The sequence below is a fragment of the Pagrus pagrus genome (assembly GCF_965226575.1).
Source record: "Pagrus pagrus genome assembly, chromosome: 5".
NCBI lineage: Eukaryota > Metazoa > Chordata > Actinopteri > Spariformes > Sparidae > Pagrus > Pagrus pagrus.
The window spans coordinates 14,334,030-14,355,355 of NC_140189.1; the positions used below are offsets into that span (position 1 = coordinate 14,334,030).

General features: G+C 40.7%; 1 protein-coding gene across 5 annotated transcripts in view; it reads left to right on the forward strand.

Annotated features, from left to right (window-relative positions):
• Positions 1 to 21,326, forward strand: part of il1rapl2 (interleukin 1 receptor accessory protein-like 2) — a 428,930-nt gene that overhangs the window by 375,736 nt on the left and 31,868 nt on the right. For all 5 annotated transcript variants that reach the window (XM_084352205.1, XM_084352207.1, XM_084352206.1 and 2 more), the window contains one exon: positions 14,077 to 14,209. In XM_084352205.1, coding sequence (XP_084208331.1) covers positions 14,077 to 14,209 — 133 coding nt within the window. The remainder of the gene's footprint in view (positions 1 to 14,076; positions 14,210 to 21,326) is intronic.

Consider the following 21,326-nt stretch of genomic DNA (forward strand, 5'->3'; position numbering starts at 1 on the left):
ACTTTAAAACAACTTTAAGTATTACTTTAAAGTCTACCTGCAGCTATCCAGCTAATATAAAATGAACAGCCTGAAACCACATTCAGAATTTAAATTGTCGAGTCATTTGTAGGCCTACAGCTGTTCAAACCACAGATGACTCAAGCAATTCAGGAACAGAATTTAATTTTCCATTTAATCCTTCTTTTAGTCGACTTTGTTAACTGTTGGCCCTGAGCTGGGAAGTAGAACACTGTTAGATGTTTTGGGACCCTTGGGTAACAGCTGTCAGTCAGACATCACCTGCCACCCAGATCTGTCATGAAACCTCCCTAACACACTCGCACACTACCACCACAGAGACCAAAACTATTAACACTCCTAATCTCATGTGGGCTCACTTGCTTTTTCTTTCCTCTATCCTTTATAATTATTCTTCTGATTCTTGTTTCTTTATTCAGCTCACAGCCAACCACCCTCAAGGCAACAAATCTGCTTGTTCCTATTATCAATTTTATTAATCTTTTGTCCTTATATCCATTGATGGCTGTGATTATTTACCTGGGTTACAGGTACCGAGGGCCTGTGTGTAGACATGTAGATGTCATGATTGTAAGACACAATATTTAATTCAGGATATTGACACACCTTGTTGGATGTGTAGAAATATGGCCATCCTAAGTGGGATTCATGAGACCTAGTTCCAACCAGTATTGTATGCAGAATCAACCAAGTGACTATGTTTATTGTAAAATCCAACTCATGTGCATATCTCAACGGCTGAATAAGTCGATTGAAAACGTACATATATCACTGTTCCCAAAACGACATGACCACTGCAGTGATACAGCGACACACATACCAGAGCTTCAATAGTATGGTTGTAGTTTGGTTAGGTTTAGGCACTAATACTACTTGGTTAGGTTTTAGTACTAATACCACTTTTTTAGGTTTAGGTACTTGGGTAAGGTTTAGGTACTAATACTATTTGGTTAGGTTTAGGTAATAACACTACTTGGTGGATTAGGGTTATGTTGCTTCACAGCTCGTGACAAAATTGTATTTGTTTTTCTGTTATTATTCTGTTTTGTGCCGTGGAAAGAAAAGTCAGGAACCAAAGATAGCTTTGATTACAGCCAGTACGCATTTTTGAAGTTAAAAAGGTGCTCAATGTAAAAACAAAAAAAAGGCAATTTTTTTATGTCAAGTCTGATCAACTGGCAGATCACCTGATAGCCAGTCGAGGCTAATGACCTCTGAGAGATAGTCTCATATGTTTATGGAAATCAAGTTAACATGTTCGAATTAACATGCTAATGAATTAACTGTTAAAGAGTCAGTCAAAGCTGCTTTGGAAAACTGGGAGCTGACAGAAGCTCCGGTGTGATAAAATATATCAGCTCTGAATCTGTCAGTGACGTCGGATTTAAAACAAGCCCCTCGTGACTGGTCATTTAATTAACCTTGTCAAGCATATCTGCAGTAATCTCCAATCTAATTTAATCTGTTAATTTAAAACTGTCTTTAACGAGGCCAGCCCCCCAGCCAATCAAATGTCAGGTGTAGAAGCATAAAGGACTTGGTTAATTAGAGCTGTCAGGAAATGACCAAATATGGACAAAGATACAGGCTGGATTTCCTTTTATTACTTTCCTGAGAGAGTTATTAATTCTGTGGGAATCACCTCAGGTGGTATGAACGTGTGTGTGTGTGTGTGTGTGTGTGTGTGTGTGTGTGTGTGTGTGTGTGTTAGAGTGTGTGTGTGTAAGAGTGTGTGGGTCTGGGGGTGAATGGAGAAGTGGAGGGTGAGTGAAGTCAGACATGGAGAGAGAGATAAAAGGAAAAATATTTATTTTATTGAGAATAATCAAATATGTCTCTTTCCAACTTTGTGGCAGCTTCATTTCCTGTTAGACAGGAAATTGAGCCTTAGTATTTCCAGAAGTGATTCTCCATCTCATATTTATCAAATAATATTCAGTCCCTCTGGTGGGATTGTAATGTCAAATTATATTGAAAATCTGCTCAGGGCTCTCTCAGGCTTTCATATCACTGTAAACATGTTAAATATGGCTGTGCATCAATGAAACAGAAGAAAGATTTATTATGAAACAATAATATTTAAATCAATAATTTCTTTAACTTTTGAACTTTTACATTAATTTCCTTTTTGGTTGCACTTGCGATGATGAAACAAAACAGACTGTGTTTCTATTAGACATGTGCATGATTAAGGTATTAAAAGGCTCAAATCTCATCAGACCTTACCTGTAAATAGGAACAATGAAAAGGTTGCTGATGTGCAGTTGTTAATGGTTTCTGTTCTCATACAGTCTTGATGGTTTTTCAAACAGTGTTGCAAAGAAAACTCATCACCTGAGGTTTCTAGCAGAGAACAAAAGGGATCACCAGAAGGTGTGTTTGGCACTCTTCCTTCCCATCCAAAATGTAATTGCAAAATCGTCTAAGTGTTATAAGACACCCAATATAATAACAATATTTGTGTAACTGTGATTTTTTTTAAAGTGTGTATTGCGTGATGAAAGTATTAAGAAATAATTCTACTCATACACGCTGTTAATACACACCATCAAAAACAGACTTTTGAGGAACAAGTTCAGTGTTTTCATGTTAATCAACCTTCTGCCTTGTCTGAATAGTTTATCACTGGGATTTGATCCATCAAAAGTCACAGTGAATACAGCCGAATCATATTAAGTAGCATAAGCTTACTATTGTTAGAGACATAATCGTTTAAGACACAATTCTTCAATGATTAACGTTAATTCTTTAACCCTTATTACAATAAGGAGCAGGGAGTTGATTCACTTTGTAACAAACAAACATCATTTTTTAAATGTTTGTCTGCCTACAAATTTAAGAAATGTGATACAAAATGTTGAATGTTGAAAGGTTGAATTTTAAACTGCGGACAGAGCCAAACAAGCTGTTTCCCCATATGTCCAGGCTGTATGTTAAGTTTAGCCAATTGACACTGGCTCCATAGTAATGCAATTACATATAATTATATTAATAACAATTTCACAATTTCAATTTCTCACCTTCTGCAGTATCCATACACCAGTACCAACGGCGCTCTCTCTTCTCCCCGACAGACTTGACACACATACACAGGGTTTCTGACAATATATTGCAAGACCAGCGGCTGGCCGGGTCTAGGCATCATGGACTTTTTTTATTTTTACAATGTTTTTGAAACTAAAATGTGTTATACAAGAGACAAATGCCTTTCAGGGATAACTCAGTGCAGAGGTTGTGTTAGCGATCAAGAGGAAGAGACAGAGAGAAACATAGAGCATGTGTGCAACGCTGAGTGTCGGTGAATAAATGCTACAACTCCTCAAGACACAAACCTAACCATGTCTTGGTTGAAACCTACTGAATAAAGTGAAGGGGTTAGCCTCAGAGTTAGTGACCTTTAAAGTGGACCAGCTATTCTCATTTCTCTTTGACACTCCAACCCAGCCAGCAGGGCCTAACAACTTTTCTGGCAGAAACCCTGCACATTACTTTAAAAGGTTCCTCAATATAAGCATGATATTTAATGTTTACTGCAGTCGTTAAGCTGTGTCATTGTTTCTCTGTAGCTTTGAAAATTGTAATATTGATATTTTTCAAGTTATTGTATAGAAATTAGAAAATGACCGCACTATTAAATTACATACGTAGACATGAGAATGTCATGGGTCTTCTCATTAAATTGTCAAACAATTCCTTGGAGACTAGGCTAAAACTGCGAACAGTTAATCTGTTAACGTTAAGTTAACAAAAGGCATTGATACCCAGTGTTTATGTTGATGTACAGGCAGTGATGTGTTTTCTATTTACTAATTAATAAAAATGGTGTCACAGCAGCAGACACACAACTTAATGATTTACAAGGATGTGCAGCATGACGTCAACAACAATGACCCAATGGCCACAAAGATAGAAAACAAATAATTCCAAATACTCGAGGATTAGCACTGAAATCCTGGAAACTGTAATTGGCACACGGGATGGGATTTTGGAGGAGCGTCACAGGCAAATACACAGTTCCCTAAAAATAGCAAGCATTCCAAATGAAAAGGGAATAATTTGTCAGGGGCAGGATGTCTGTAAATACACCAAATGAACGAGTGAACAGCTCCCAGGTTACAGCTGAGCTGCCCACTTACGAACATGTGTGCTTGTGTGTGTGTGTGTGTGTGTGTGTGTGTGTGTGTGTGTGTGAGAGAGAGAGAGAGAGAGAGAGAGAGAGAGTGTGAGTGTAAACAGCACGTCTGCATCTGAGTGTTTGTGTCTGTGTGTGTGTGTGTGTGTGTGTGTGTGTGTGAGTGTGAGAGGCACCATCTGTGTTGCCATGTGCAGCTGCGCTCCCTTGGAGCCCAAGACCCAAAACTCAGCTGTTACCTAGACAACCCCCATACACCCCATACCTGGTCCACACACACAGTGTTCAAACCACCTAAAGGTCTTACACTGTGTGTGCTTTTAAATGAGCAGATGGACAGACGTACTCGATATGAGGTGTGTGCGTGTGTGTGTGTGTGTGGATGAAAAAGGGAGAGAAAAGCAGATGGACAGTCTATTTTTCAGATTTAGATTACTTTCTCCTCTGCTTGAGTGTGTGTATGCATGCATGTGTGTGTGCGTGTGTGCGTGCGTGTGTGTGTGTGTGTGTGATGTGAAGATGATCTCAGTCTCTACTGAAATATTAATTTGGTATATCTACATCTGTACTTTTTTCAGTCATTTATTCACACTCTGGATAAGCACAGAAGCACTTCAGGCTTTATATCAACAAGGCTGTAGGGATAACACTGATACTAGTCTATGCATGATCTTAGAAAAAAATTGAAATGCTATCAATGTGGTATCAATACATAAGATGGGGAGTTGTTTCAGGCATCAGGGGTTCTTGAAGTAACATTTGCATTTTCTGTATAGATAATGTTTTTGTGATTGGCAGTTTTAACACTTCGGTCGGACATAAAATCCTTCAAGTTTAATCGTCAGTGCAAAAGAAGTGCAAGTGTGCTTGAAAATATCAGAATGAAAAATAAACTTTTGCACATCAAAAATGTAAAAAGAAAGGTTAACTAAGACTCTCAAAGTGCGTTTAAGTACATTTAAGAGCATGGGTGTACAATGCTGTGTGGTGCACTTTATTTACTGTCCACATGTCCGAAATCTGAATGTGCCTTTAAAAATCCAATGAAACAAAAAGTATTGCTGACAGCATGTATGCTACTTTCTACTCACAATCCCACAATGCAATGCGTCACATTTGATGCAACCTCCATTCCAAAAACTTTGGAATGCTGCATAAAACATACATAAAAACAGAATGCAATCATCACAAGGTGGTGAACTTCGCCCCCTCCTTGCTTATGAGCAACTGAGTCTTTTTACCTATGGAGAAAAAAGTTATATTTTTGAAGGGAGGTCGGGCCATCTGCAGCCATGTTTGTGCAACAAAACTGGGTATTTTTAACAAGATGGGACATCTCCAGCTGTGTTTGTGGCAACCAAAACAAGGATTATAAGCCAACCCATGATATGTTCCATGATAAGTGATTTTTGTGCCTAAACCTAACCAGAGCATAAGCACAGCATTGTGACGAGAGAAAAAAATTAACCTAAAGAAATATTACTTACATTTTAACTTATCAGGGGTTTTGCAGGAGTATGTGCTTTGCCAGCATTTATTTTGACGATTGGGTTGTACTAATAAACCAAACAGGTGTTTTTGGAGCATTCTGAACTTCCCCAGTCTTTTGTTGCCCTGTCCAAACTTGTTTGAAATCCAATTCAGAATAAGCAGATATTTACAAAAATCAAGGAAGTTGAAGGGGTGAAATGAGTATACTGTATGTCAGAAAAGATTAGGAATTATCATATTCTGTTATATTTATGTTTTACACAACGTCACAGCTTTTTTTGGAGTCGGGGTTGGAGTTGTGAAATACAATACAAAATGTTGCAAACTTATGGTGACTCATTCGTGGTGGGAAATATGAATTCACTACTCATTATAAACCACTGAGTTTTACATTTTTTAAAGGATTTCATTGTTTAAGCAATTGGTTGAAATTGGACGCAGCCATTTAATAGCTTTAGAAGCTTAACATACTGTTACATGCAATGTACTACCAATGAGCAGAAAAATATAATTCAGACTTTCTCATGCTCGTAAGAACCAGCAGTTTCTTTGACTGACTGTCAAAGTATTGTAGTGTCCAAATTTCCTCAGAGCTGCATTCAGTGAGGAGGTGCTGCTCTCCTGATGATAGCGCCCCCCTCTGGCAGGATGAGGCTAGTGAAATCTTCTTATGTTGGATATTCAAATGGTGATGGCTTGTAGGGTTTTCTGGTGGGGAGGTTATCTGTGAGAACACCACTGTAATCTCTAGACTACCAATACATTATTGATGTTAATGTGGTCCTTTGGGAAGTGATGGTGTTTGATTCTGATACAATACTATTAACCTACTGTACACCGATCAGCCACAACATTAAAACCCCCAACAGGTGATGTGAGTAATATTGAACATTCTTGTTACAATGCAACGTTCTGCTGGGTAATCTTGGGTCCTGGCATTCATGTGGATGCCACTTGACACGCACCATAAGTCCAAACACCTTTGCGGACCAAGTACACTCCACAGTGCCACCCCCAGCAGGACAAGGAGCCCTACCACACCACAGAAAAATGCTCAGGAATGGCTCAAGGAATGCAACAAAGAGCTCAAGATGTTGACCTTACATCCAAATTCCCCAGATCCCAGTCCGATCGAGCATCCGTGGGACATGCCAAAACAAATCAGATCCATGGAGGCCCCACCCCCAGACATATAGGGCCACAAGGATGCACTACAAGCGTCCCCCCCCAGAGGTCTTACAGCCAAGCCTTGATGGGTCAGATCTGTTTTGGTTGCACAGGATGAACCCACATAAAGAAGCAGGAGGTTTTATTGTCGTGGCTGATCGGTGTATATATGTAAAAGAGATTAGAAATAGAATTCAACTGTGCGTCACCAATGGCCGCCACGCTGCAAAATGAAAAAAGGTTTTAGCTGCCTGTGTTATGCATTGTCCCTGTCAAAAGAGTAAATAAGAAAAATGTTCAAACAATTATGTCCTTTCTCACCTCAGTCTTCTCATCCCCTCTCCAACCTATCTAGTGAGCCCCTGAGTCTGTACCTTTATCCTGAGAAGCACTGTACTGTGACCAGAGTTTTAAGCAAAATTTGATAATTGGTGCCCCTAAATTAAAGCCTGAGTACACTCTGGCTGTCGAGGAGTTGTCTGGATTTATTTGGACAACTACTGTTTTCCCAGCCTTGTGCAGTTCCCCCTGCATGTTTGTAACTCTGCAGCACAGAAGAAAAGATTTAAGTGGAAAGGATCAGTGCGTTGGTTAAGTCCATGTCACTGGAGCATGCTGCTGCCACAATTAAACAATGTGCTCATGCAAGCCTCGTCTGACTGCGGCTAGCTGTCAGAAGAGGCTAGCTTCTATGCTGCATCAACAGATGGGCATGAAAAGAGCAGCTCACAGAAGGTGGACGGAGAGGGAGAGAAATCATCCCACAACAGTCAACTTTCTTCAAGTCAGCTGCTTACCTGTGATGTAATGAGTGTCCCCTAGCGCCGATAAACTCCATGCTAACAGTACACAGACACTGGTAGTAGGGAGGGAACTTAGAAATCACATTATATACATTCAAGCCTGTCAAATGGTTTGTGTAAAGAAGTTTCCCTCCAGTTCTTCATGTTAGGGCATTGTGTCAGTCAGTGGGCCTCCCATTTCATCCGGAAATGCTGCATGTGCATTCCCAGTCAAAAAAAACACTACTGCTCTTACAAATATGTTGTGAATAATATCAAATATGTGAATTGGCTGTTTTCACACATGAACTCAAATAAATAAAATAATGTCACATGTTAACTGAAGATTTCAGAAGTGATTGGCTTTTTTTGTTTTTACAAAAGAATTAAAAATGCTACATTTGCATTTTTACGTGTAAATTACATAAATTCACCAACCCAGTTGCCAGAATAAATGTTGGCAATGTACTTTTCTGCAAAAACGCAAATAAATTGAAACGTTAAGTTTCGTTTATGTTGCTACTTTATGTTTCTTTAGGTTCAAATTAAATTTTTTTCTCTTGCTGTGCTCACAGTGCTGTGTTTCTGCTCTGGTTAGGTTTAGGCCCAAAAATAACTTGGTTAGAGTAAGCAAAACATGTTTTGACTCAAAAAAATTGGCTGTTTTTTATTATCCCAGCTAGAGATGTCCAGAGGTCTCGTTATAAACATCCAGTTTTGTTGCCTAGAGATGGCCTGACTTTGCGACCAAAAAGTTTTGGAAAGAAACTAAAAAATATCTTGTGCTGTCATGTTTACAAATGTTGAAACTCAGACTTGAACTGCGGTCACTGGCCTGCCTGTAACTCCACTATCGTTGCCCTTGACCTCCCGACAGGAAAGTCAATTTGTAAACATGTATAGTGAACGTGATATGTGACATTTTGTAGAAATCTTAATATGATATGTAGCGTATGTACAAATTTGAACTCTCTTTATCTGTGGCTTGCAGAAATGTTAACCGCTAACATTTTATCCTGGTAAGTGGACTGATGTTCACGTGCGTTTGGTTTTTGTCACATGTAGATTGTAATCTTCACATGTGGAAATCAAACATGGCATATGCAATCACATGAAATTTGCTCTCTCACATTCCACATTTTCACACGCAATTGATTATTTTGGCATATGAATTGATCGTTTTACTGAGTGGGTTTGAATTTCCACATGTGGAAACAATTATGACTGTCTCTGGTATTTTAACCACTCTACGTGGAATTGGATCTTTCCTTGGTTTGATCCAGCAAGCTAATTAAAACTTATCCATCTGTATACTGGAACACACTGGTTCCACCGCTCCCCTGACAGCTCTCTGGATTTCCAGGGGAAAAGGGACAATTCAATTCAATAAGCTTTATTTAACATGAATCTTGGTGGTAAGTAGGCCAAGGTTTAATGAAGGGGCTGACTCACAGATGACAGAAATATGAAAATATATCACAAAGGCGATCATTTCAAGTCTATTAACTTAGGTCCTTTCTTGTCATACGTACTTGTCAAGTCAACTGATGTGGGATTTTTAGTGTGTGTGTGTGTGTGTGTGTGTGTGTGTGTGTAAAACCAGTTTTCAGTGATTCATTTCCCTCATTAAGGGGTGTCCTACTTCTCTTCTGCAATCCTTCACCTGACTGTTATCTGCTGCTTTCTTCTTTCCTTTACACATACGCTGGATGGTGTTTGTTCCCATGAAGTGTATTTCTCCCTAGGTTTAAGTTATTTGATGATTTTATCTGGTACCCCCTTTATGTCACCCCCGTTATAAGTTTAATATGTGTATGTATTTAAGGTGGACAAGACCTAGGTCAACTGGGCATCCAAACAAACACATGCTACATCTCACAGAGAGAGACGTCTCTCCGTATTGCAACGCTCAGGGTAAAAGGTTGCCATACCAGACAGAGAGGTAAGAAAGAGGCGGGGGTGATAAAGAGAACCAAAAAAAGAACAAAAAGAGATTTACAGGGGGAGGGAGGGAAACCATGAGGAGGCACAGAGGGGGAATTATGGGGAAGAGAAAAAATGCTGACACAGAGGGAAGAAGAGGAGAAGGAGACACAGAGAGACGGAGAATCTCTGTCAGTGATGAGAAAAAGTGAAAAGCAAGGAGAGAACAGGGAAACACGGAGCGACAAGTGAAACGGACTAATGATGTGAAAAGTAGCTACAGAGGAAGACGGAGCGAAGACAGACTCTGTTTCGATGAATTCTCTACTATATAAAACATCACCGCCATCACTGATCAGCTTCCACAGGAATATGGGATCTTGCAATTGTTGGTGGATGGAGGCTGATTTTGCGCTGAAGCGATAAATGTGATGTGTCATTTCAGAAAACTCAATATGTGATAGTGATTTGGCAGAAAATGAGTTGAGATTGGAAATGTGCGTATCAGATAATTGTGCTACATTTGTGTCTTAATTTCTGAGTTTTGGCTGCTAACTGCATTTTGATTTAAGAAATAGAGAGAAGTTTGTTTTTCTTCAGCTTTTGTTGGGTATCTGTTAGAATATCTAAAGGAAACTCTGAAGAGTGACAGCTTTACTGTCACTGAATATAATGTTTTTAGAAAAAACGGCTACCTTTAAACTTAAAGGTGCAATGTGTAAGAACTGGCCGACTGTTAGCCTAGTTAGCCTCGCAGCTAGCAGTCTGGACTGGGAGCTCAGAGCACCGGGGAAGTGTTGGTGTTGTTTACACCATTAGCACAGGAGCTTTTGACCACCGGGAGAAGATTTTAGGCCTGGGATGGGGGGGACCCAGTGGGGAATGCTTGCAGGAAGTGGGGGCATAATGGGTACCAGAACCAGAGCTGGGCGAGTGGGCAATGGAACTGGGCTCAACAGTGTCCCAGTGAACACAGGCGGGTCGGGAATATCTGACTAATATATATCCGTCTAAAAGTTGTACATAATAAACATCTTTAAACGCAAATGTGTTTGTTCCTTAATTAATAAACTAAGACTCTGACAGAACTGACATATGACATATCAATATTTGACAAAATTATTGCTGCAAACATCTGCAAAAAATACAGTTCGGGACCCTTACAACACTGTAAATTACATCTTGACAATATCCTACCATACAATGAAAGGTCAGCCAAACAATAGGGCGCATAGTTGTTCCAAAAAGACAGAAGGCAACACAAAACTAATATTCACTTTCTTTTGAGCACTTGGCATCTGGACCTTTAGCTGCTAAATGCTTCATTATTTACCTGCTTTATGCTGAAAACACTTGCTTGAGGTGCCTGAAAATGAAGTTAAAGAGAGCAAAGGGGATGCAGAGAGCAGTCTGTTAAACCAAAGCACTGAGCTGAAAGAGGGAAGGGAACTGCAGAGTACAGTGATAATTCTCTGTGAGCTTGTCATTCTCAGCGATACCTTTCACATTACTGGATTATAGTCACTGAATCCATTGTTGTTAATAAATAACAATACTTTTGTGCATCTTTACCTCCTTAGAGACCACTGTTGATGTTTCTTGTAACATTTTGTGATAGCTTTGGTTCTGACGCTTGTATCTTGTACTGCTCATCTGGTTGTGACGACGATGAACCTAATCCAACATATTTTAATAAAACTGAATCAAACTCTAGAGACATCACAATAGAGGCAGTACTTTATAAGGAAGCGATGATGGTTTCCTTTCGCTGCTGAGAACAAATAAAATATAGAGAAAACACATAAAACGATAAAGATTTTTTCAGTGAAAATGTCTGAAGCAATGACAGGAAACAACCTCAAAACACAATCTTTACAGGCAGAAGGGAACAGATGTTAAAGTCTGGTAACCGGCATTTCCTCTTGCTTGGATTGCGGCATTAAAAAATGAACCAAGGGCATACACAGTCTGGACTGATGCTCGCATTCAGCTGCTTCTTTGTTTCTTTATGTGATTCTACGTGCCTTAAATGTCAGAGAAGACAAGTCTGTCAGGCTGAGTTAAAGTTACAAAGACTGGAATCTTCTGTCGTCTGACTTCTGTTTGCAAACTCACTTGTAATTGGGCAGTGAGTTCTTGCAGCATGATTCACACCAAAGCAAACATGGTCTACGTGTGATCGCACTCAGCAGCGGTGTGAAATGATGATTGAAAAAAGCTCCCATCAATCACTTGTACAAAGTCTATCTTTGACACTAATGACGACAACATAGCACCAACCTCTTTTTCAGTGTTCTTTTACACCCCCCGCTGCTTTGGCCTCAAACAGAAATGATGACTTTACTCGGCTATGTGAGGCTGGCAGTTCTGATTGAGGGAGACTGACACACAAACACACACACACACTCACACCAAGCACAGCCTGCACACACCCTTGTGCCACACATCAGCAAACAAAGTTGATGATTTTAATCACCATAACATGCTGAGAACACAAACATACCCTCAGGGTGCTAATCAATTACTGTGGAGCCAGCACGCACACACACACACACACACATACATAATCAAACTAAACTAATTTCACTCTAATCCATTTTTTTCCCTAACCACTCCTGCAGTGTGTGTTTGTGTGTGTCTTTGGTACATGATGCTGCCTGCCTCAGCACAAAGGCAAGCTAACAAACCATGAGAGCCCACCAACACACGCCTCATACACACACCGATGTATGAAGCTTTGCAGACCACCTCACCTCTCGGCTTGCTAGAATTATTTTGAGAGACCGACAAACGTCAAAGCTTTCTGTCTTCCTCCCCTCTTTTTCCTCAATCAGAATAAGTGATGCAATGGAAGCAAACATAAAGCAATCATCTGACATTTCCATATGAAAACAGTTCATCAGTTCAGCATTTTTCCATGACCAATTGATAAAACCTCATGTTTATTCAACCGATAACCAGTTTGTGGAAGTTTTTACCTTTGCTGCTGCCTTCGAAAATAGCAATTTCAGAGATTAACTTGCACAAGGACAAGAACAAAACTTGCACAGAGCCACCACTTGCGTTTCCTACACACTCTGCATTAAAGTATCAGCTACAGCTCAATGTCTAAAATGTAAATATTGGTGTTAACATTCAGTTCAAGTGCTTGTCTGACAACAAACGCACAGATATACACACAGCGTTAGCATTCAGTGTTGGTTCTTGACTGTGCTGATAGAGCTATCATTATGATAATACTGAGGTCTACCATAATTATCTGCTAATTGACTGCCTAACGAGGTAGCGCTCATTAGAATGCTCATTAATACTCCATCATCACCATTGATAGCTGTAATCACAGAGTGCTGGTTTCAAGGTCTTAGAGGAGGGTGTGTGAGAGCAAGAGTGGATACTGTCTGCTCACATGTGTGTCTGTGTGTGTGTGTGTGTGTGTGTGTGTGTGATTCTTTCCTCCAGCAGTACCTGTTGCATTCATAATCTATAAAATAGTCAATATTTTGCCTCCCTCCCTTTCACTGTGCTGTTTTATCTGCTACCGGTTTCTATCATGTATTATGTCGCCCAAATCAAAATTTATTTTTTTTCCCACCCGTTTTTGCAATTTAACAATTCATACAGTTTGGGTTTGATTTGCAGTGTAGGTGAAATCTGAAAATCTGAGCAGACTCTCTGCTTGGCTTGATATACCTATGGGTTACTATGGGTTTTATTTTGTGACTTGTGTGTACTGATCATTTTACGCAGGAGTGTATTTCTGCGTTTCTGTTACTGTTGACTAAATTAAATGATCTTTCATGATAAACCACTACATTCTCACTCCCAACCCATCAAATACAGCAGCTTGTTCAGTGGCCTTGAGCTTCAAACTGTGCTCTACCTACCACTCTAATGTCAGTTTTGCACGTGAAGGGCTCTGCGGTGAAGTTATCAATTACACATAATATGCAACATCTGGTTAGACTTTCACATATTATTAGATACTATGACTGGACTGGCTGGGCTGTTATTAATATTGTCAAACGGTCATGGTTTGGTTGGGTTTAGGCACAAAAATTACTACTACCTCCCCCTGACTTGTGCCTATTCTCACACTTCGTCAAATTTAGAAGCGCAGGGCCACTGACCAGGCTGCTGTATTTGACATGTTGGGAGTCAGAACGGACTGGACACACACAGATTGGACACAAATGGCGCTGAAGTTAGCCTCTCTCTAAGCATGCACAACTGCCACCAGGATCATCTGTTGAGCCTTTTCATTATTTCAGTTCCCCCAATTTAGGGGGCTCCAAGCAGGCACCCTGCTGCACACCTCTCTGCACTGGTTCCCTGGGGAGCAGCAGGCTTCCAATCATCACCTGCAAGCTTGTGAACAGCTTCAATCACATAATAATAACAATGTCTAGAATATTATAGCATGTATGACATTTTCTTTGTGTGTATTCCCCGCAGCCTGGACTGCAGTGCCCGATTCAGTATACAGAGGAAAAAATGTACTTGTCTTTCAGTATTCTATTGTTTGTATGTATTGTTTGTACAGAGTTGTATTTTGTGTTGCAGGTATGCCTCTCAGTCTGGACTGCAAAGCGTTTTTTGGCTACAGTGGAGAGAACAGGAAGCCCATCATCTACTGGATGAAAGGAGAAAAGTTTGTGGAAGAACTTGCAGGACATATTAAAGAAAGTGAAGTCAGGTAAATACACCAGCAACCAAACTGAATAATAAATCCACTTCTATTCATAAGGAGAGGAGAAAAGGACAGAAATGTCTGCAGCTGTAGAAAATGAACCACAGTTGGGTAAATAACAACATATGTAATTGTACATGATATTGTTTTTGTCACTGTCTCACCACTCCTGCAAGACACTGCGACAGTATCAAATATAGCCCGTCAGGTGCACAGGTTTCCATTGTTAATTAATTTCTGAAAAGGCTCGACCGCAGCTGCACTCCTCGCACTGTCAGTATCTAATTTGCTCTCTTATGATTTATGACTCATTGTGGGGTCTCTGACAGGTTTCTTCTCAAGTTTCCTAAAAAATTATGAATACTAATAATAAAGTTAAATTGAATTCATTTTCTCCCCTATTGGGACCAATTACACTGGGCTCTATTGGGAAAAGCCTCATTGTCTGCGGGGTGTCAAATATCATTAGAACAAGCAGCCAGATCACCATGGAAACCGTCAGCGTACACACAGTGTGACACTCACACACACAGATTTAACATGCTTAAAACAGGTAACACTTTATCAATGAACAGTTAAGCTCCAAAAAACAGTAGGCAAAAGGGACAATTCATCTGGTATTGCAATATATTTTGGGCATCATTGATTACCATAGTTAAAATGTCATTTTCAGTGACTGTATGTCTATAGAGCAACATCATAGGAAGCATCAGTAGGCATTCCTGGCACATACACAGCTAGGGATTTTGCTCAACAACAACCTTAAACAAACATGCCGCAAACTCATTGGCATTAGTAGTTTCTGTATTAACTTAGCCTCTGTGGGCCTTTGTGAGTGCTCGATGAGGGGGGTAGAGATGAGATGAGGTATGCAGGATTAGAGCACATGGATGATAGGCTGACTTTATAACTCCACCTGTTAATGCTGCAGTGCTGCGGAATCACTGAATTAAATATTTTGATCTATGCTCCAACTTAGCTGATCCTGTTGCAAAATCAAACAGCAGCACTGTTACTGGGGTGTACAGTACACCATCTGTACTGCACATGGTAGCATTACATGTTAAAAGAAAACAAGGGTCCTTTGCATCCTGGGCTTTATTTTTGTAGCTCTCTCTATTGATTGTATTGGTTATTTAAATGGATGAATTGCATGATAGTAGTGTGCTCTCCAAAGTCATTTGCTAAGATTTTGCAGTGTGACAATATCACTAAAAGTAGGTCCAATTCAAATCGATGGGTCATTTTCAGGCGACCGGTTCATTGGAATCAGGTGTGTTGGTTCAGGCAAACATCTAAAACATGCAGGAGGCCCAGAGTACCAGGGTTGAAGAACACCGTGATATCATCTTCCTTCCTCTAGCAATACATTATTGATACACCGGCACCAAATATTGATATTATTACTAAAAAATGAAGGTTCTCTAAAATGATTGCTGTGCATCTCTGACTAGAGTCACTACTTCATGTCTCCTTGTGGCAGTGCTTAGGTTAGAGTGGACAATGTGGAGTTACACAGATTGAAAATATTTTAGTGAGGCAAAATTGTATCCTTCATTTGAACATTTTGACTTCAGAGATCGTCTACTTCTGCACGTAAGCATAAATAACTTCATTTTTTTATGTTGTTTCATCTCAGTTGTCAAATTCTGTGAAACTGACATCACAATGCAGTGAACACTTGATCCCTGCTTCTTGCCGTAATCATAATCTCTCACCATACAGAAAAGCTGTGAGTGTGCATAACTATGAAAAAAACCCAGTAGGTCAAATTTAATCCAGGAAGTCAGGCTCGTGGTCGCGTCAACAAGGGGTGCTGAGGTTGTACCCCCTAAAAGGAGCCATTATAAAAACCATCAATTGATGAAAAAATGTAATGCAGAGAGGCATGAGAGAAGTCCACAAGATAAGTGTATAAGATATTAATACTTTCTTTCACCATGAAGCCTGAACTTTCTCTACAATTCTCTGGTTTATCAATCAAGTGTATGGACTGATCCACGTTACATATGCCCCTCTCCTCTATGAAACGTCTGTAACCTCACTGCCCTGCATTATTATAAACTATGAGGCTGTTTAACCCAGCATTAACAAGCATCTTTGGTGTCCCGATCACAAGGGGACAGCTCATCAGTTCTGACTGCTTGGGATCAGATCAATAACCTATGCAACTAAACACCTACATCACTGGGACAAATGGACACAATATTTTTTACATAAAGAAAGACCTTAACGTATAACATATGCTGAATTTACAAGGAGGCCCAAATAACATAAACAGTGTTCTCAACTCAACAACTCACAAAATTGAGCAATTTTTTAAGGGAGTCTGGGGAATTTCTCTCCCTCTACAGTTCCTTGCTATTTTTGACTGTAGTTGATGTGGCTGTTGATGTTGTTGTTCAAGTTTGCTGTCAGTTGTAGTGAACAACGTTCTCAAATTGTTGTTAATAACTATTAGATATAAGTTATCCAGGCCATTCAAATACTGCAAAATACATGAATGTCGTGCACCATTTACAATGACGTCATTAAATAGACTGACCCCTCAGCACCCCCAACTGTGACTGACTTTCCAAGTCCCTGGTCAGACTGAGCTTACAATTGTTTGCAACAACCACTTTGGGTTGTGGTTTAACTGCTGGCCTTGGTTTACTCTACTTCACATAAATCTAACCTGGGAGTTTGTTTTCACCCTGACCATTAGATGCAGTTGCTTTAGACCTATTTTAGCGATATGTTCAGTTTTAATAAAGTAGTTTCCCTTTGAATGCAGCATGACAGCACAGTTTAACTGCACTACTTTCCTACCTTTCTAAGCAATTGAGTTTGAGTGCACAAGTTACTCATTTGTGGAAACAAGTAATTACAAGGTACAAGATACTAACCTCCTGGGCTCTGTAAATAAACATGGTGTTAATGAGGAAATCACAGTGTACCAGTAAATAAACTGTTTAATCAATGCTTAAATTATCATTATCAACATTAATTATCATAAACTGCCTCCTCAGCTACTCACCTGCAACCTGAGGTTTTATTTCTTTTAAAGGCACACAGTGACTACATGATCCGGCAGAGAATAGCCTGTTTGTTTTCACTGCTTTTTCCATGTTATTGTTCAACTTGCCCACTTTTGAGAGAATATTCCTATACAATCACTTCTGGTACAGCATCCTGTAAAGAAATAGTGCTTTAACATGGACGTAATTACAATCCTGTACTGGTTATTTTCGCTATCAGCACCAGCTTCCTCACCCTGACCTGGAAGTTGTCAAAGCCCTTATCATTAAAACATATTTTTAAAGTAGAATCTAGACAAAATGTTCTTTTCTAACCGAAAGCCGCCATATTTTATCAACTCAACACACCAATAATAATGTTAATGTTCCTCCCTAAAGGGAAATCCTTTTGCCTTCCACACTCCCTCCACATGGAGGTCAGAGGTCAGTGTTAGCTACAGAACAGCAGATTCAGTGTCTTGCTCCAGGACACTTCAGCAGGAGGGCCACTTGCTGACCTGCTGGGGCTTGAACCCATGTTCTCCATTTAAATGATGATGGTCTCTGGAACAGCTAAGCCACCCAGTGGCCTCTGAAAGTGTTCACTCCCTGGAAAACAGTGTTGTAGATAAAAAGAACAGAAATGTGAATGAGTTTGAGTGTTCAAACTTCAAATTAATCATGCCCCGTGGTATTAAATTAACCTTTGCCTGATGAATTCTCCATCTTTCAGTCCAGTCCTCTGGCCACCTCTGATCCAATCACACCGCTACTCCAAATCCAACAATCACACCACAGCAGACAGACTCCTGCTGTGATGCACATTAATCTGTTCACGTTTCGCAGCCACCACCCATCCTGCTGCAGCACCGGCCACTGGACTGTGTGTGACCCTGTCTGTTTGCATGGGATCTATAATAATGTGAATAGCTATAATTACAAATTCTTGTTACCCAGCAGTATATGAGAAAACTCTCTCACCTCATTATTACTACACCACCTAGAGAAAGCAGCTTTGATTTGTGTGACGCACAGGAAGTTTGACTTTTCATCCACACTAAGCCTTCAAGAGCTCCCCTTCTGAAAATCTTGCTTCTTTCTGTCTTTGGAAGATACACCACCAACATAATAAATATGAGCAGTATAATTATTTTGACTGCAGTTGTTGGCATAGCGTCAGTCCTGTCTAGCCACTCCACATTTCCACAACTCAGCTATCATAGTTCATGGTTCGTTCATGTGCAATGAATTCCTAATTGCAATATTTCCACTTGGGGCGGTGCTCCCTTCATTTTCACTTGAAGGCAGCACTGGCCCATATGTGTAGTGGTGTGGAGAGGCTTCTTTACCTGCTTGAAATTCACATCAGCTGTCCAATCCAACTGCTGTCAGAGCCTCACTGTTTTTCTAACTACAGCTTGTATCTGCACCAGTGTAAATTATTAGTTGCCACTCTGCAAGTCTTCAGTATCTAAAATTACTAGTGTTTTCTGTGGAGCATTTTGGTCAACTTAAGGTTGTTTTAGAGTCAAATGAGGAACTACTTTTTGGATATGGTTCTGCTCGAGAACATGAACAGCCCATTCTCCTGGATATAATGTTAGCAGTTAACTTTTCTACAAACCACAGATACATCCAAGGTCGACAACTGTACCAAACATGGCATGTCACGTTCATATTACATGCTTATTAGCCACCTTTCACATCAGGAGGTGGAGGGGATGGTGGTGACCTTACTTACACTTTAAACACACATCAAATGTTGATGAAAGAATTATTCACTATGAAAATCTTTACTGATGTACATTGTATAATTTGTTGAGAACAAAATGACATTACAACGGTCAATGGAAACCAAAATCATCAACCCACTGAGGGCTGGATTCAAACTGAAAATCAAAGTAAAAGATTGAAATCACAGGCTGATCCAACTTGCATGAATTTTTTCATGGCAACTCATAATGTGACTCAGTAGAGTGTATGGCCCATGCGTGCCTGTATACACTCCCGACAACGTCTGGGCATGCTCCTGATGACTCTGCAGATGGTGTCCTGGGGGATCTCCTCCTGGACCTGGATCAGGGCATCAGTGAACTCCTGGACAGTCTGTGGTGGTATATGGCATCGTTGGATGCACCAATACATAACGTCCCATAGGTGCTCAGTTGGATTTAGGTAAGGGGAAAGAGACGGCCAGTCAATGGCATCAATGTCTTCGTCATCCAGGAACTGCCTATACACTCTGGCCACATGAGGTCAGGCATTGTCTTGCACCAGGAGGAAGCCAGGGCCCACTGCACCAGTGTATATGAGGATTTCATCCCAGTACCTAACAGCAGTCAGGGTACAGTTGGCTATGACATGGAAGTCTGTGCAATCCTCGAAGGATATGCCTCCCCAGACCATCACTGACCCACCGCCAAACCGGTCATGCTGGATGATGTTACAGGCAGCACAATGTCCACCACCACCAGACTTATTCAGGACTGTCAGGTGTTATCAGTGTGAAGCTGCTCTCATTTGTGAAGAGAACAGGGTGCCAATGATGGAGCTGCCAATTCTGGTGTTCTCTTGCAAATGCCAATCGAGCTGCATGGTGCTTGGCTGTGTGCACAGGTCCCCCTAGAGGGGGAGCCCTCATGCCACTCTCATGAAGTCTGTTTCTGACAGTTTGGTCAGAAACATGCACACCAGTAGCCTGCCAGAGGTCATTTCGTAGGGCTCTGGCAGTGCTCCTCGGGTTCCTCCTTGCACAAAGGAGCAGATGCTGGTCCTGCTGCTGGGTTGAGCTGGACTGGGCCCTTCTACGGCCCTGTCCAGCTCTCCTTGTGTAATGGCTGGTCTCCTGGTATCTCCTCCATGCTCTTGAGACTGTGCTGGGAGACACAGCAAACTGTCTTACGATCGCACAGATGGATGTGCCATCCTGGAGGAGCTGGACTACCTGTGCAACCTGCTTGGGCTGCAGGTACCGCCTCATGCTACCTGTAGTGACAAGGACACTAGCAGAACACAAAACTAGAGTAGAATCAGTCAGGAAGGATAAGGAGAGAGCAATTGTCTGTGGCCACCAAATGCAAAACCATTCCCTTTTAGGGGGTTGTCTTGTTTCTGCCTCTCCATTGCACCTGTTGTCACTTTCATTTGCACCAAAGCAGGTGAAACTGATTCACAATCACTTGTGCCAATGAAAAGACCTAAACGAACAGAGAATCTATCCTACTAACAAGTATTACCTGTGTGTCGCCTGATCCATGATTTACTTATGTAGTTGGTCAGGGTGGCATGAGTTGTAGTCAAAGGATTTAGTGGTTAAGTAGAGCTGGACATCATCTGCGTATCAGTGGAGATCTTTAAAGTGGCTGGCAGCGTGACGAGGATGAACAGCAGAGGACTGGGTACTGAACCCTTGGGTACATCTTGGGACAGAGGTGTAGTACCAGAGGTGAAGCTGAACTGCTGTCTTTCAGCAACATACAGAATGACTTCAGCATGGAGGAGGCAGTACCAGTGACATTGAGGATCTCCAGGCAGCAGAAAAGAATTAAGTTTTTCATGTCAAAAGCAGCAATGAGGCAAAAGAGGATATGAATACAGAGATTACCAGAGATTACCAGGAGATTTTGTTCACTTTTTTTGAATGAATTAGAATTGCATGAACATGTCAAAGGGTGATCACATCCAGGTGTTAAGGTTTATGTAAAAAAAAAAATCAAAGATTAGCTGAAGAAATAATTCGTCACTACTTAATGGAAGGAGTATTTAATATCAGATGTCAGGAAATCGTAGAGATTAGAGAGAAATAGACAGCAGTGAGAAGAGGAAGAAAAGAGGTCTGAAATGGGTGAGGAGTGGGTGTGGAGAGATATTGGAGGGAAGGTGAGAAAAAGGAAGAGAGGAAGTGATGTGTTTTTAATTGAGGATTTTAGCAAGTCGCTGCTTTTGACAGTGACCTCTAATGCTCTGCCCTGGTAAACATCAGAGTGATGCACACACTCTAAACCACTAACACCCAGAGGAAGAGAGCACGAGAACGTCATTTAGTGCATTTCTTCAGGAACCTTTGACAGGATAGTATTTCAGTTCCCACAGAGATGACCAATGCTAAAATTGTGTGCGTGTCA